General features: G+C 44.1%; 1 protein-coding gene across 1 annotated transcript; it reads right to left on the reverse strand.

Moving 5' to 3' along the window:
• Positions 1-640: 640 nt before the first annotated feature.
• On the reverse strand, positions 641-9,894 carry LOC128068521 (pregnancy-associated glycoprotein 1). The gene is made up of 9 exons (XM_052661645.1): positions 9,794-9,894; positions 8,542-8,692; positions 7,431-7,557; positions 7,214-7,332; positions 5,829-6,019; positions 4,795-4,911; positions 2,968-3,109; positions 2,782-2,880; positions 641-790 (listed from the first exon to the last, which is right to left on the reverse strand). Exons 1-9 carry the CDS (start codon positions 9,892-9,894, stop codon positions 641-643), a joined length of 1,197 nt encoding a protein of 398 aa, XP_052517605.1.
• Positions 9,895-14,550: the final 4,656 nt, after the last annotated feature.

Consider the following 14,550-nt stretch of genomic DNA (forward strand, 5'->3'; position numbering starts at 1 on the left):
CAGGTCAGGGCCAAAGACCATGTAAAGCCAATCATAAGACCCCATGTCCCTGCCAGGATGGCTGATGTGGGGCTGTACATGTGATCTGAGGTGGGTCTTTCAGAGAACACCTTTGAACTCTGATGTCTTCAATCTTTTCTTTCCTTACTGGAGATGCCTTCAGGATATAAAATCCTAGGGCAGGTAGCTTGGACTTCCTCACTATGTGTAGAAGCCTTAAGGAAGAAAGTTGCCAGTCTAAGACCATCAAAGAAGAGGGAAGGGAAAGAGCGAGGGTGAGAGAGAATTGATGACTTTTGATTTTTTGGGTCCAGTCACTGAGATCTTTGTGTTTGCTCTGTTTCTTGCATCCTAGTTTCCCAGAATCATTTCAATGAGTCTCCCTGTTTCTTGAAGCCAGCTGGATTAGGGCTCCTCTCAATTTTGATTCAGACTTGGTTCTAGATCGTTCACTCCCAGACAAAAACAGAGGCACCGATTTATTTCAGCACCATTAAGAGTGAAACCCTTTATTCTTTACTGAGAATAGGGTGTGCAGACCACCAAATTCAGTTCACCAGCATCATGGGCAGGAGTGCCCAAAGGGTGAGTGAGTGTGTGTTCGGATCAGCCTTACTGATTCCTGAACCACTCCCAGCATTTACACTGCCTGTGCCAGGCCAATCCTGTCATTTCCTCGATCAAAGACTGAGAAATACTGCCTCAGGAAGACGTCACCCAGGATCCAGGTCTCTGCAGATGGACTCACTCTGTTCACTTGAAAGGGGGAATAGCACTGGTCTCCAGAATCCTGGGGGAGTCAGAGACACACACCAGTCAGCATGAGCCGTTACCGGCGATTCCCCCCAATATCCAGACCTGACAAACTTTTTTATTTCCCTCTTTTGTTAAGTATCAAGGGATTTTCTCAGCAGCAGGGGATATGACAGTTTATCCAAAAGAAAGAGAATCAAGTCATGAGGTTGCCATGAGGAAGGGTGTGGGGGAGGGGAGGACTGGCAGTTGGGGAAACAGAGGAATGAAAAACAACAAAGTCCTACTGTAGAGCGTAAGGAACTATATTTAATATTCAGTGATAAACCACATGAAAAAGAATGAAAAAAAGAAAAAAATAATTTTATGTGTATAACTGAGTCACATTGCTGTGCAGGAGAACTTAACACAACACTGAAGATCAGCCACATTTCAATATAATTTTTTAGAAAAGAACTAGTGTGTCCATAGTTCTCCTCATTCACTGTTTACTTCCTTCTGACTCCTGCTCTTTTTTATTTTAATGTTAGTTCAAACATTTTTTTTCTTTTTTCTTTTCTTACTCCTTCTCCCCTTCTTTCATTTATTTATTTTGAAATTTATTTATTTTAATTGGAGGCTAATTATTTTACAATATTGTATTGGTTCTGCCACACATCAACATGAATCTGCCACGAGCGTACACGTGTTCCCCATCCTGACCCCCCTCCCCCCTCCCTCCCCATACCATTCCTCTGGGTCATCCCAGTGCACCAGCCCCAACATCCTGTATCAAACCTGCACTGGTGATTCATTTCTTATATGATATTATACATGTTCTCTGCAGAGAATGCCAGTTCTCCTCCTGCCTCCCCACAACCCGTACTTTATTAAAAAACTTTATTTTGTTTTGGAGTATAGCTGATATACAATACTCTGAGTTTCAGGTGAACAGTAAAGGGACTCAATCGTATTTATCCGTGCATCCTGGTCCCAAAGATACCCCTCCCATCCAGGCTGTCATATAACTGAGGAGAGTTCCCTGTGCTACATAGTAACTCATTGTTGGTTATCCATCTTAAATAGAGCAGTGCCCACAACACATTCCTGATGACTTAACTCAGGAACTCTGCAAAGCCTCCTTCAGCCCACACTCACCCTCTTTGGTCACTCCAGGCTTGGTTGTGTAATATACTCTGGTTCCCAACCCCACTGGTCAGTCCGTAGCCCTCATCACACCTAGCAAGTCCCCAGTGCCCCAGTGCAGACAGACGACCTTGAGATGCCATTTGCATGGAATCCAGTGCAGTTTTGCCTAGAACCAAGCAACCCTCCACATGGCTTCATGAGTTTACAGTTTTAGAATTCCTGAAATTCCCTATCTTCCTCAAAGGCTTCTTTGAGCCCATCAGCCTGCCCTGAACTCTCTCAGGGAGCTGACATGAAGCCTCCACCCTGTGCCTGGGCTGAGCAGTCACTGGGCACCCTTTATTCACCTTAGTTTCCAAACTCCCCACTGAGGGGTCGGGTACCCAACTCACAAAGGAGGCACCAGGCCAGAGCAGGCGGAAGATGCAGCCGAGTACTAGGCTGACCATGTAATTTATCATCCAAACCAGGAAAACTTTGAGAAGGGAAGGGAGACTGTTAACATATGCTGAAACATCCCACTGGGACTGTCCCCAGTCATTCTCCTTGTAACATGGCCTATTTCAGGGACTGCTAAAGCTGACTTTCATGTTCATGCACCTAAAGGTTCAGATTGAATTGCAGCTCTTTGAGGGCTGAGGACCTTAGTGTTCCCCTCTCCCTGACTCCCACCATGCTGGCATGATGTGGTGTCTCCACATGTATTTCAGGAAGATCAGTGTCCCAGACGGCCCTTTACTCTCAAGTGATTGATTTTCTGGCAGGCACTAGCCCAGTCACAGGGCTCAACAGCATATGCAATGGTGTACATGGCCTCCAGAGGGCGCCTCCTCCCAGCAGCAGCCCAAGGGTTCCTGCAAGCTCCAGTTAGAGAACCAACCCGCAGTATTGTCCCCTCACCTTGACGAGGTAGGCTTGAGCTGGCACTGGGTAGTTGATGCCGTTGATGGTGAAGACAATAGAGGGCAGGGCATAGACCGCAGAACATGAAACAAAGTACTGTTAGAGAGAGAGGGTGAGAGGTTGGCCCTGGAGATCCTTATTGTGTGTGGAGACAGGGAGTGACCCTGGGGCATGACCCTTCACCTCGAAACACTGTCGTGTGGCACCGATGTGCTTCTGTATGTTATCAACCACTGTTCTTGGGCCAAGGATCAGTGATGTCCCGGTGCCCACAAGGGCCTTGCAGCCACCAGAACAAGCAATAACCTTTCTTCTCATGGAGATGCTGAGAGACAATGGAAGAAAGCGGGCATCAAGGTCACTCTGAGTCTCCCCAGAGTTGCCCCCTTCCCAACTGTCCCTAAACAGCCCTTCGTCTCTTTCCCTCTTTTCCTTTGCTCTTGACCCAACACCTTTCTTGACATCCTCGAATGCAGTACTTGAATACACCAGGATCTTTTGTACCTTGACACATGTTGGTCTTCCTTCCTAGAAAACTCCAGTCCCTTTTGACTAGCAAATTTCTTCTCATCTTCCAGATTCCAGCTTAATTGTATTGTTTTCAGGAAGTCTTTCCCCTGGTGTTTATCAGTCTCCTGTCTTGGTCACTCTCTATAGACCCTTCCTCATGTCTGCTGCTGCTGCTGCTAACTCACTGCAGTCGTGTCCGACTCTGTGCGACCTCATAGAGGGCAACCCACCAGGCTCTGCTGTCCCTGGGATTTCCCAGGCAAGAGTACTGGAGTGGGTTGCAATTGCCTTCTCTTCATCACGTCTAGCATGTACCAAAGTCACAATTCATTATGTGGGCAGGTCACTTCATGTACATCTGCCTTCTTAGATGTGAAGGCAAGTTTTATTCTCCTTGCCTCCCTAAAGTGCCTGGCATAGAGTGGATGCCAAATGCTTGTCTGTTCAATGAGTGAATGAAGATTTAGAAAACAATAAGTAACTTCCAGAGAGCTGTATCTGGTGAGGAACAAATAACGGGTCTCACACAAAGTGAAGGTGGAGATTCTCAGGGGCAGCAGATTCTCATAGTAGGGGGATAGAGGGGCTCCTCTGGGAGAGGGCATCTCCCAGCACTGCTCCTACAACCAGCTCAGACCCTGAGACCCTGGCCAGGAAATACATGATTAGCCTGCAGAAGCTCCAAAGGATAGGTCAGCTTTTGTCTGAGGGTATCACACAGAACCCTATCAATTATGCCTCTTGTCCTCAGGTCACTCCTAGATCCCACCTTCCTGATTCTCTGTTATAGCCCCTGCCCCACTGTGTGCTCAAGAACATGGGGTGTCTTTTTATTAGTTGCTTTCATGTCTTAAGATTGCAGCCAAACTCCCTCCGCTGCTGCGTGGCTGCTCCCAAAGAAGACTAATTTTCCCTATTTTCTCAGGACTGTCCCTGTTTTTAAGCTGACATTTATCTGTACTGAGAACTTCCTATGTCCTAGGTAGCCCTGGACAGTTGATCATCTTATCATAACTCTGTCCAGGCTGGTGAAATTCTCCCTGATCCTCTGTTCACCACACTGTAGAGTCCTCTAACCATGCTCCGCACCTCAAAGGGTGGTGGGTGCAGCCCTTTCCCAGCTGAACAGACCTCTTTAGACTCTTTCAGGACCCTGGTCAGAGCCTTGCTCAGAATGCCTGGGGGTTATGAACCCATGGGTTGTTTGTGTATCTATGTGCTTGTGTATTTGTTTGTATGTGTTTGTATGTGTCTCTGTGTGTGTTTGTGTGTCTTTGACTAGCTATGCATGTTTATATGTGTTCTTTTGTAGGTTTATATGTGTCTGCTTGTGTGTTTCCATGTGTCTGTGTGTCTGTCTGTGTGTCTGTCTCTGTGTCTGTCATGTGGGTGGTGTATATGTCTGTGTGACTGTGCATCTAAGAATGCATTTGTGTGTTTCTGCCTGCGTTCATGTACAGTAGTGGGAGCATCACTTGGGCTCAAGAGGGAGAGGCTTACCGGTCCAAGGGTACACTCCACTCGCCCGGGTGGATCACTGGTACCCAGTTGAGCTCTCCCTTGTAGTAGCGGTGGTCCACCCCACCAAACATCACCACACTGCCCTCCTGCTTGTCTCTGTAGAGAGAAGTGAGGGGGAGGGTGGAATCCTTGGAGGACAGTAACAACAGCACTGTCTGAGAGCTGTGCTTGTCCACCCATCAAGGCCCTAATAAGGTCCCCATGTACAGATGCAGAAATAGCATCTAGGAAAGACTGAGATCCAGACTGTTGGCTGTTACTGGCTAATGAGTGGCACAAGTGAATCACTTGGCTGGGCTCCACCCACTAAGTCTTCTGAAGACTCCCTGGACCTCCAGCGACCAGAGTGCTCAGACACCCTCAGAGGACAGGGTGCTGAAGTGTTTTGGCTTTCCCCTTGTCCATCTTGTCATTTTTCAGGAAAATCAAGCCTGGAAGTTCTAAGGGTTTGGGTTCAGGTCACCCAGAGTTGGCTCCACTGGCCTGTGACATCTACTGTCCAAAGGGCCCCATACTTAGAAGGGGCCCCACCTCTGCTTTCTCTGTCTTGAAATGCCTAATATTTCTTGAAAAAGGGGTCCCACACTTTTGTGTCCTACACTTTTGTTTTTCATTGCCTCCTACAAATTGGGTAGCTGATCCTGGGCTTCAAGTGAAATGCTAATGAGGAAGGAAAGATATCCACCAGCCTTCTCCTTCCTTCCTTATCAAATTCATAAGCAAATCCTAATGCCTTTTCCTTCAACTTGTTTTCTGTTGCTTTCCGTTAGCCTTCTTTCTCACTCACTCCCCTAGACCAAGTTACTGGTCTTGAGCCCAGGATCAGGGTTGTCTTCCAATAAAATTTTATTTATAAATGCCAGGGGTAAGGCCAGGTAGGGCCCTGGGGCCATATTTATGGTGGGTTAGATTATCTCTCAAGATACCTCTTTATCAAGTGTTCTACAATTTTCTTGCAACTAAAAGCATATTACACCTAATTTGGAGGAAGAGGTTGTCCATCTCAGACTTACTCGTTCAAGTAGAAGGCAAAAACAGGCTCAGAAAAGGCACCTTCATTCTTCAGCTTGTCAAAGATGGGGATGGCTCCAGAGAAGGATATGTTGGGATAGTTCAAGCCCAAGATGCCATCAAAAGGGATATCAAGCCAGGTTTCCAAAAAGATTAGACCAAACGGCTGGTCAGTACTTACAAGGTCCCCAATCTGTGGGAGAGAAGAGTGTTCCCACTTACAGATACATGAAGTGGAGCTAAGACTGGGCTGGGGTGCCTTGCCATTATATCCTCAGAGAAGAATTGAAGCTGGGCTCTGTCTTCAGTGGTCCACAGATGGTTAGAGCAAGGTGGAAGGAGAATTTGGGTTCCATTTGAGAGAGGCTGTGAATTTTAAAACATCTGCCCCTCTGAAAAACACCATGTCAGTGAGTCAGATTGGCCTGATGGCTTCTGTACAGGTGGGGCAACCAAGAGTTGGGCCAGGTCCCATTGGTGCCACCTTACAGACAAAACAAGAGCAAGATAGCCTTTTCTTTGGCATCGCTGTGACCTAATGACAGGAGTGGACTGCATTCTCTGTAAGCTACTGTGGCTTCTGCATCTGTCCAGGAAGACAGAAGCCAAAAACACAATCTTGCTTGCAGGGTTCTATGAAATTATTGCCTGGGGGATTCACTTTTGGGGATATGTGTATATTTCTGTGAGTGTGTATGAGAGAGAAAGAGAGAGAGGGGAACTATTCAAATACTTTGGGGGAGGCAGGCCATATGTTTATTAGACTCTCAAGGGTCCTCTAGAGTGAGAAATCATTTATCAGGCCCCTTGAATTCTCAGGCTTCCAGTTTCCCACTCTGTATACCTGAAGTCCTTGACTGCACCCAGGGCCCCCAGATCAGTTTTATCCTGTCCCCAAACACCCCACAGCAACTTCAGTCCTGAAAAGCCATCCTATCTCCACCTTTTATCAATGTGTGACCTCAGCAAGGCCCTTGCTAGCTGCACCTCAGATTCCTCATATGTCTCATGAGCTAATCAGAGTAACTGCTGTGTGGGATTGCTGCAGGATTAAACCAGTTATCACTGGAAAGTGCCTGGAACAGTCTTTGAATATAAATTTGAGTGCTTTTATCCCTTCTTCTCGCTCACAGCAAAATGAACCTTGAACTGCTCATGGGCAGAGGAGCTGCAAGTCCACACCTCAAGCCACTCTCTGGGTTAGCTAATCGGTTTGCTCATGTGTCACCATGGGCACTGCCTCCCCAGAGACATGATCCTGTGAATAAGATGGCCAATATCTATGGGAGTTAGGTTAGGAAGGGTCCTGCCAGATGGTTCTGCATCTGTTTTGCAAGCAGTGGTCACTCTATAGCCAGTCCTGACTCAGCATTTGTTACAATGTTACCCGAACTGTGTCATGAGCAACAACTCCTCTCATTGTTCCGGAACCAAAGTAGATTCTGAAGGTGTCATTGGTAAACCGGAAGGTGGAAGACTGGTGATGTTTGAACTTATCTTGTTTACCTGCAGAAACAAGAGATGAGTGTCATCAGGTGCCACGGTCGTAAACAGGGTGGCAAGGCCAGTGAAGGATAGTCTGGGTACAGGGTGTCTCTACTCACTACAGGGTCTCTTGGTTGGGCTGAGGCAATTGATGGAGGGCACCAACAAGTCAGATGAGCCTGTGTCAAAGACAACCTGGAATTCCTGAGGGGGTGTTCCAACGGTGATTTTACCCACGTAGAGCATCTACAGGGAGAAGGAGTGAGTGGGTTAGTGCAGAACTGGCTACCCTCTATTCCCACAGTGATGTCTCCCTCTGGGTGTCTCATATCTCTGGAGATCACATTCTAACCACCATGCAGCTCACAGACTTTCATCACAGAGGTATCTGCATTTGATATATTTTTCCTGTACTACATTGTATGCAGGATATTCACTCTATGACCAGGCATTGAAGTGGTATCTCCTGCATGGGAAGCCCAGAGGCATAATCACTGCACCTCCAGGACTGCTGGGCACCCAGGGTAGTCCTGGTGCCTTCATTTGAGAACCTCTGTCCTCTCTTCAAACCCAGCCTTAGCACCCCCTTCTCCAGGAGGTCCTTCTTGATCAACCCCAGCCACTCCCTCTAAACTCAGACCACATCCAATCAACAAGCATAGGTGACCCTTTCATTTTACATGTATTTACTCTTTGTCCATCTCTCAGGCTGGCATGGATATTCTTAAAGACATTTTGAAGACAAAATAAGCCCTTTTTCTAATCTAAAAACAGTAACCACAGTGATTTTTATGGCCATACACGGAATACAGGTTCAGTAGCTTTTTGCTGTTGTCGTTCTTGCATCTGTGAAAACTGAATTCCTCTACCTGGGGATTCACAATTGCTTTGCAGTTGATTCTACCTTTTGATCAGTGACGGTTCACTTCTCATCTGTAACTAAGTGGCTCACTAAGTTTAGAAGGAACAATCTCCCTTAAACCAATGACGCATCTTTGACACAGAAATAGATATTTACCTGCCACCTGGTGATTGCTGGGCTCAGTCACAAAGACCAACAGTTGAGGATGAGAGTGCCTTATCCTCTGGTTGGGCTCCCGGTTTTCCAGGGTTTCTGCCTCCTGCAGGAACTCCAACCCCAACATCCCACCTGACACCTCTAGATGAGCCTCAGTACTGGGCAAGAGCACCAGGGGGCGCTGTGGAGCACCATCCTCCCAAAATACTCACATCCATGGTGTTTCTCAGAGGGTGAATAGTTAGATTTGAGGCACGAAAAGAAATCTGAGACAGTCTGTAAGCATGTTCCTTCAGGAAACTGTTCAGCATCTTTTTTCCACTGAGGGTGTTTCTCATGGTCTTCACTCTCCTTAGAGGTATTCTTTCACCAAGCATTTGACAAAGAAAACAAAGAAGATGCTGCAGTTAGCTGTCACTGTTAAGGTATAACTGTCATTGTAATGGCTCTGTGTATTTTCTAATAATTTTTATGAGGGACATTATCAGAATTCTATGTATATACCATGGCAAAGACATAGATTTGAATACAGGTTCTGTTCTGCAATCTTGGGTAAGCCATATGACCATGTGGTGTCTCAGTGTCCCCTTCGGTAAAATGATGGATGTAACAATACAACCCCTCCAAATAGAATATCTTGGGGATAAGTGAAGTGATGGATATAAGGTACCTGATAAATAGGAAGTCTCAACAAAGACAGCCATTAGCATTGCTGTTGCCATCCCACTCTAACCTTCTCACAGAAACTCAGGAAGGAGTTAGAAGGGGTACTCTTATCCTTTTTTACAAGGGAGCAATTTGAAATACAAGAGGTTTCTGAGTTGGAAGTGGTCACACTGGTTGTCAGATATAACACACTGTTTATAAAACAGTGTATCTTTCTCCACATTGAAACAGAAGAGAGAGTTGAAAGAAGAATCCAAAATATAGGGAACAAGTAAGGCAAACTCAGAGGCTGAAAAAGGAAGAAAGAGTCAAATGAAAAATAAAACAAAATAACACACAGAGACATACTCCCAGTGTGTCCCCAGACATACTCCCACACTCCCAGTGACTTCCAAAGAGATGGAGAGATAAATGACAGTGATACAGAGATGCAGACATAGGCATATACACACTGAAGTAGACAGGGGAAAAAGAGGACATGTTGAATAAAATGTAGAAAATGCTATTCCACAGGACCACATTGACATCTGCATAGACTGTGCACTGAACAGTTTCAAGGAGTTGCATTTTCAATAGGTCATGACATGACTGGACCCCAAGTTGTGCAACCCAAATCTACACCAAGACCTTGGGATCTACAGTTCCTACAGCAAGTTACTATTCAATAAGTAACAGTGGAACATTAAGACTCTTAGGGAAATATTCCATTCCCTTCTAAACCTGATGGGTGGAAGAATAAGCAGATGAAAGGAAAATCCGAGAAAGGAATATGATGTGACTTACAGTCCCCATACTTACTTCACTACGCATTCTGAGAAGGCCACCAGCCCAAGGAGCACAAGCCACTTCATGCTTCTTTCCTGGCTCCAAGTACTCAGGGAAGTTTGAGTTCTTAGCATGCAGTGGTGACCAGGAGCCTCTAGTTATATATGCACTGACCTACCCTAGTTTTCCCCTTTAGGCCACTAAAAAGATCTGAAAAAAAATCACAAAGGTCTTGATAAAATCTTTACCTTCATCAGTGTCCTTGGCGAGTGGACTTTGAAGCTTCTCACAATACAAAGAATTGAACTGTAATCTCTTCCTAGAATCTTGGCTGGAAAACCAAACTGATCTGCATGGACATCTAAGAAGACAGAGATCCTTGCCAACTTGGAGAAAAAACTGCTAAGACCATCATGAAAATGGGTACTAGGGGCCATGCTAGACATTCGTGGTTTCATGTCATCTTCCTAGCCACGTCATGCGATATCCATTGCTGTCTGCGTTAGAGAGGAGATTGCTAGGAGGGTAAGTTGTCAAATGGCAAAGTGAAGACTTCAGGGACAGCCCAGGGACATACAACTGGCTTTAGGTAGGGGGTCTAATGGCAGACATCAGGGGCACCTATGATGCCAGTCTGCATCAAAGATTTAGGGCAGAGCAGTACGTCAATTACATGGTTTCAGTATGGGAAGAAATGTCCTATGCATCCACAAGATATTTTATATCATCCAAAAAACGTACAAAGAAGAACTGTGTGCTAGGTTCTGGGTTAAAGGCTTCAAAGTCAAAGTTGATCAAGACAAAAGTAGTCTTTATCTTAAGAGGGCTAGCAGTCTAGTTCTCACAAACTAATGTCCCCAGGAGTCAGGAGATATGATACTAGGACTAGGTGGCTATGTTGAACCCTGGGCAGCACAGGCTTTACCACTGGGAGCAGCCTTTCCTCTACTTCACCAATGCTGTAAAGCACGCCAGTTGGCCATGTTTTCAAGAGAATCAGAAGTTTGGAAATTTATATACAATGTACTGCTTTTAATGTTAGCAACTAATTTTTTTTTTCCCAGAAAAAACAGTGGGAATGAAATCTCCACAACAATGTGCTGGAATCAGCCTTCAGTCTCTGCAGGCTTTTGTTTCTGGCCTAGAGTTGGGAGTGCAGTGGGGACAGAGAGGAATTTAATTCATATTAGTTGATTTGAAAAGAGACTGAATGCATAGTAAACATGCTGACTCATTGGAAAAGACCCTGATATAGGGAAGATTGAAGGCAGGAGGAGAAGCAGAAAACAGAGGATGAGATGGTTGGATGGCATCACCAAATCAATGGACATGAGCTTGAGCAAGAACTGGGAGTTGGTGATGGATAGGGAAGCCTGGCATGATGCAGTCAATGGCATTGCAAAGATACGGACACAACTGAAGGACTGAACTGAACTGAACAAATTGAGAACAAAGACTAATAAATCTAATTGAATCAGGTTGTTGAATAGCTACCTATAACAACACATTATTTAAGTGGCTTTAAAATTCAGACTTATGACTCTACATTCAGAGTGGAATATCTTCTAAGGAAAAACAAAAATCCTGCCCATCAGAAACAAAACCAAAGAAAATCAAAACAAAAAAACGGAAAGAAATCTGAAAGTATATTCAACAACTTCAGTTCAGTTCAGTTGCTCAATCGTGTCCAACTCTTTGTGAGCCCATGCATGGCAGCATGCAAGGCCTCCCTGTCCATCACCAACTCCTGGAGTCCACACACACTCGTGTCCATTGAGTTGGTGATGCCATTGAACCATCTCATCCTCTGTCATCCCCTTCTTCTCCTGCCCTCAATCTTTTCCAACATTAAGGTCTTTTCATTTTTATAAAAATATAAATTTATTTATTTTCATTGGAGGCTAATTACTTTACAATATTATATTGGTTTTGCCATACATCAACATGAATCCACCATGGGTGTACGTGTGTTCCCCCTCCTGAATCCCCCTTCCACCTCCCTCCCTGTACCATCCCTCTGGGTCATCCCAGTGCACCAGTCCCAAGCATCCTGTATCTTGCATCCACCCTCAACTGGCAACTCCTTCCATATATGATATTATACATGTTTCAATGCCATTCTCCCAAGTCATCCCACCCTCGCCCTCTCCCACAGAGTTCAAAAGACTGTTCTATAGATCTGTGTTTCTTTTGCTGTCTCAGGTGACTGCAGCCATGAAATTAAAAGATGATTGCTCCTTGGAAGAAAAGTTATGACCAACCTAGATAGCATATTCAAAAGCAGAGACATTACTTTGCCAACTAAGGTCCGTCTAGTCAAGGCTATGGTTTTTCCAGTAGTCATGTATGGATGTGAGAGTTGGACTGTGAAGAAGGCTGAGCACCGAAGAACTGATGCTTTTGAACTCTGGTGTTGGAGAAGACTCTTGAGAGTCCTTTGGATGGCAAGGAGATCCAACCAGTCTATTCTGAAGGAGATCAGCCCTGGGATTTCTTTGGAAGGAATGATGCTAAAGCTGAAACTCCAGTACTTTGGCCACCTCATGCAAAGAGTTGACTCATTGGAAAAGACTCTGATGCTGGGAGGGATTGGGGGCAGGAGGAGAAGGGGACAACAAAGGATGAGATGGCTGGATGGCATCACTGGCTTGATGGACGTGAGTCTTGAGTGAACTCCAGGAGTTGGTGATGGACAGAGAGGGCTGGCGTGCTTCAGTTCATGGGGTCGCAGAGAGTTGGACACGACTGAGTGACTGAACTAAACTGAACTGATAGAGGGTTATCATTACCATCTTTCTAAATTCCATATATATGCATTAGTATACTGTATTGGTGTTTTTCTTTCTGGCTTACTTCACTCTGTATAATAGGCTCCAGTTTCATCCATCTCATTAGAACTGATTCAAATGTATTCTTTTTAATGGCCAAATGAGCCAATGGCCAAAATGGCCTCATTTTGTATATATACCATTGCTTTCTTATCCATTCGTCTGTTGATGGACATCTATGTTGCTTCCATGTCTTGGCTATTATAAACAGTGCTGCGATGAACATTAGGGTATATGTGTGTCTTCCAATTCTGGTTTCCTCAGTGTGTATGCCCAGCAGTGGGATTGCTGGGTCATAAGGCAGTTCTATTCCCAGTTTTTTATGGAATCTCCACACTGTTCTCCATAATGACTGTATTAGTTTGCATTCCCACCAACAGTGTAAGAGGGTTCCCTTTTCTCCACTCCTTCTTCAGCATTTATTGCTGGTAGACTTTTGGATGACAGCCATTCTGACTGGCATGAAATATTACCTCATTGTGGTTTTGATTTGCATTTCTCTGATAATGAGTGATGTTGACAATCTGTTCCTGTGTTTGTTAGCCATCTGTATGTCTTCTTTGGGGAAATGTCTGTTTAGTTCTCTGTACCATTTTTTGATTGGGCTGTTTATTTTTCTGGAATTGAGTTGCGGGAGTTGCTTGTATATTTTTGAGATAGGTTCTTTGTCAGTTTCTTCATTTGCTATTATTTTCTCCCATTCTGAAGGCTGTCTTTTCACCTTGCTTATAGTTTCCTTTCTTGTGTAGAAGCTTTGAATTTTGATTAGGTCCCATTTTTTAATTTTTCCTTTTATTTCCAATATTCTGGGAGGTGGATCATAGAGGATCCTGCTGTGATTTTTGTCGGAGAGTGTTTTGCCTATGTTCTCCTCTAGGAGTTTTATAATTTCTTGTCTTACATTTAGATCATTAGTTCATTTTGAGTTTATTTTTGTGTATGGTGTTAGAAAGTGTTCTAGTTTCATTCTTTTACAAACGGTTGACCTGTTTCCCCAGCACCACTTGTTAAGGAGATTGTCTTTTCTTCATTGTATATTCTTGCTTCCTTTGTCAAAGGTAAGGTGTCCATAAATGGGTGGATTTATCTCTAGGCTTTCTATTTTTTTCCATGGATCTATATTTCTGTCTTCGTGCCAGTACCATACTGTCTTGATGACTGTGGCTTTGTAGTAGAGCCTGAAGTCATGCAGGTTGATTCCTAGAGTTCCACTCTTCTTTCTCAAGATTGCTTTGGCTTTTTGAAGTTTTTTGTATTTCCATGCAAATTGTGAAATTATTTGTTCTAGCTCTGTGAAAAATACTGTTGGTAGCTTGATAGGGATTGCATTGAATCTATAGATTGCTTTGAGTAGTATAATCATTTTCACTCTATTGATTTTTCTGATCTATGATCGTGGTATATTTCTCCATCTATTTGTGTCCTCTTTGATTTATTTCACCAGTGTTTTATAGTTTTCTATATGTAGGTCTTTAGTTTCTTTAGTTAGATATATTCCTAAGTATTTTATTCTTTTTTTTGCAATGGTGAATGGAATTGTTTCCTTAATTTCTCTTTCTATTTTCTCATTGTCAATCTATAGGAATGAAGGGATTTCTGTGTGTTGATTTTATATCCTGCAACTTTACTATATTCATTGATTAGCTCTAGTAATTTTCTGGTCGAGTCTTTAGGGTTTTCTATATAGAGGATCATGTCATCTGCAAACAGTGAGAGTTTTACTTCTTTTGGAATTTGGAATCCTTTTATATCTTTTTCTGCTCTGTTTGCTGTGTCCCAAACTTCCAAAACTATGTTGAATAGTAGTGGTGAAAGTGGGCACCCTTATCTTTTTCCTGATTTTAGAGGAAATGTTTTCAATTTTTCACCATTGAGGATAATGTTTGCTGTAGGTTTGTCATATATAGTTTCTATTATGTTGAGGTATTTCCTTCTATTCCTCCTTTCTGGATAGTTTTTTAT

The sequence above is a fragment of the Budorcas taxicolor genome, chromosome 25, assembly GCF_023091745.1.
Source record: "Budorcas taxicolor isolate Tak-1 chromosome 25, Takin1.1, whole genome shotgun sequence".
NCBI lineage: Eukaryota > Metazoa > Chordata > Mammalia > Artiodactyla > Bovidae > Budorcas > Budorcas taxicolor.

Excerpts from the sequence above, each read along its gene's own strand:
- LOC128068521 (XM_052661645.1), bottom strand. The coding sequence starts at position 9,894 with ATGCTAAGAACTCAAACTTCCCTGAGTACTTGGAGCCAGGAAAGAAGC. Across the intron at positions 7,558-8,541 it reads CTCTGAGAAACACCATGGAT|ATGCTCTACGTGGGTAAAAT; the intron begins GTGAGTATTTTG and ends TTCTCCCTGTAG. Across the intron at positions 791-2,781 it reads CTCAAGCCTACCTCGTCAAG|GATTCTGGAGACCAGTGCTA; the intron begins GTGAGGGGACAA and ends TGACTCCCCCAG.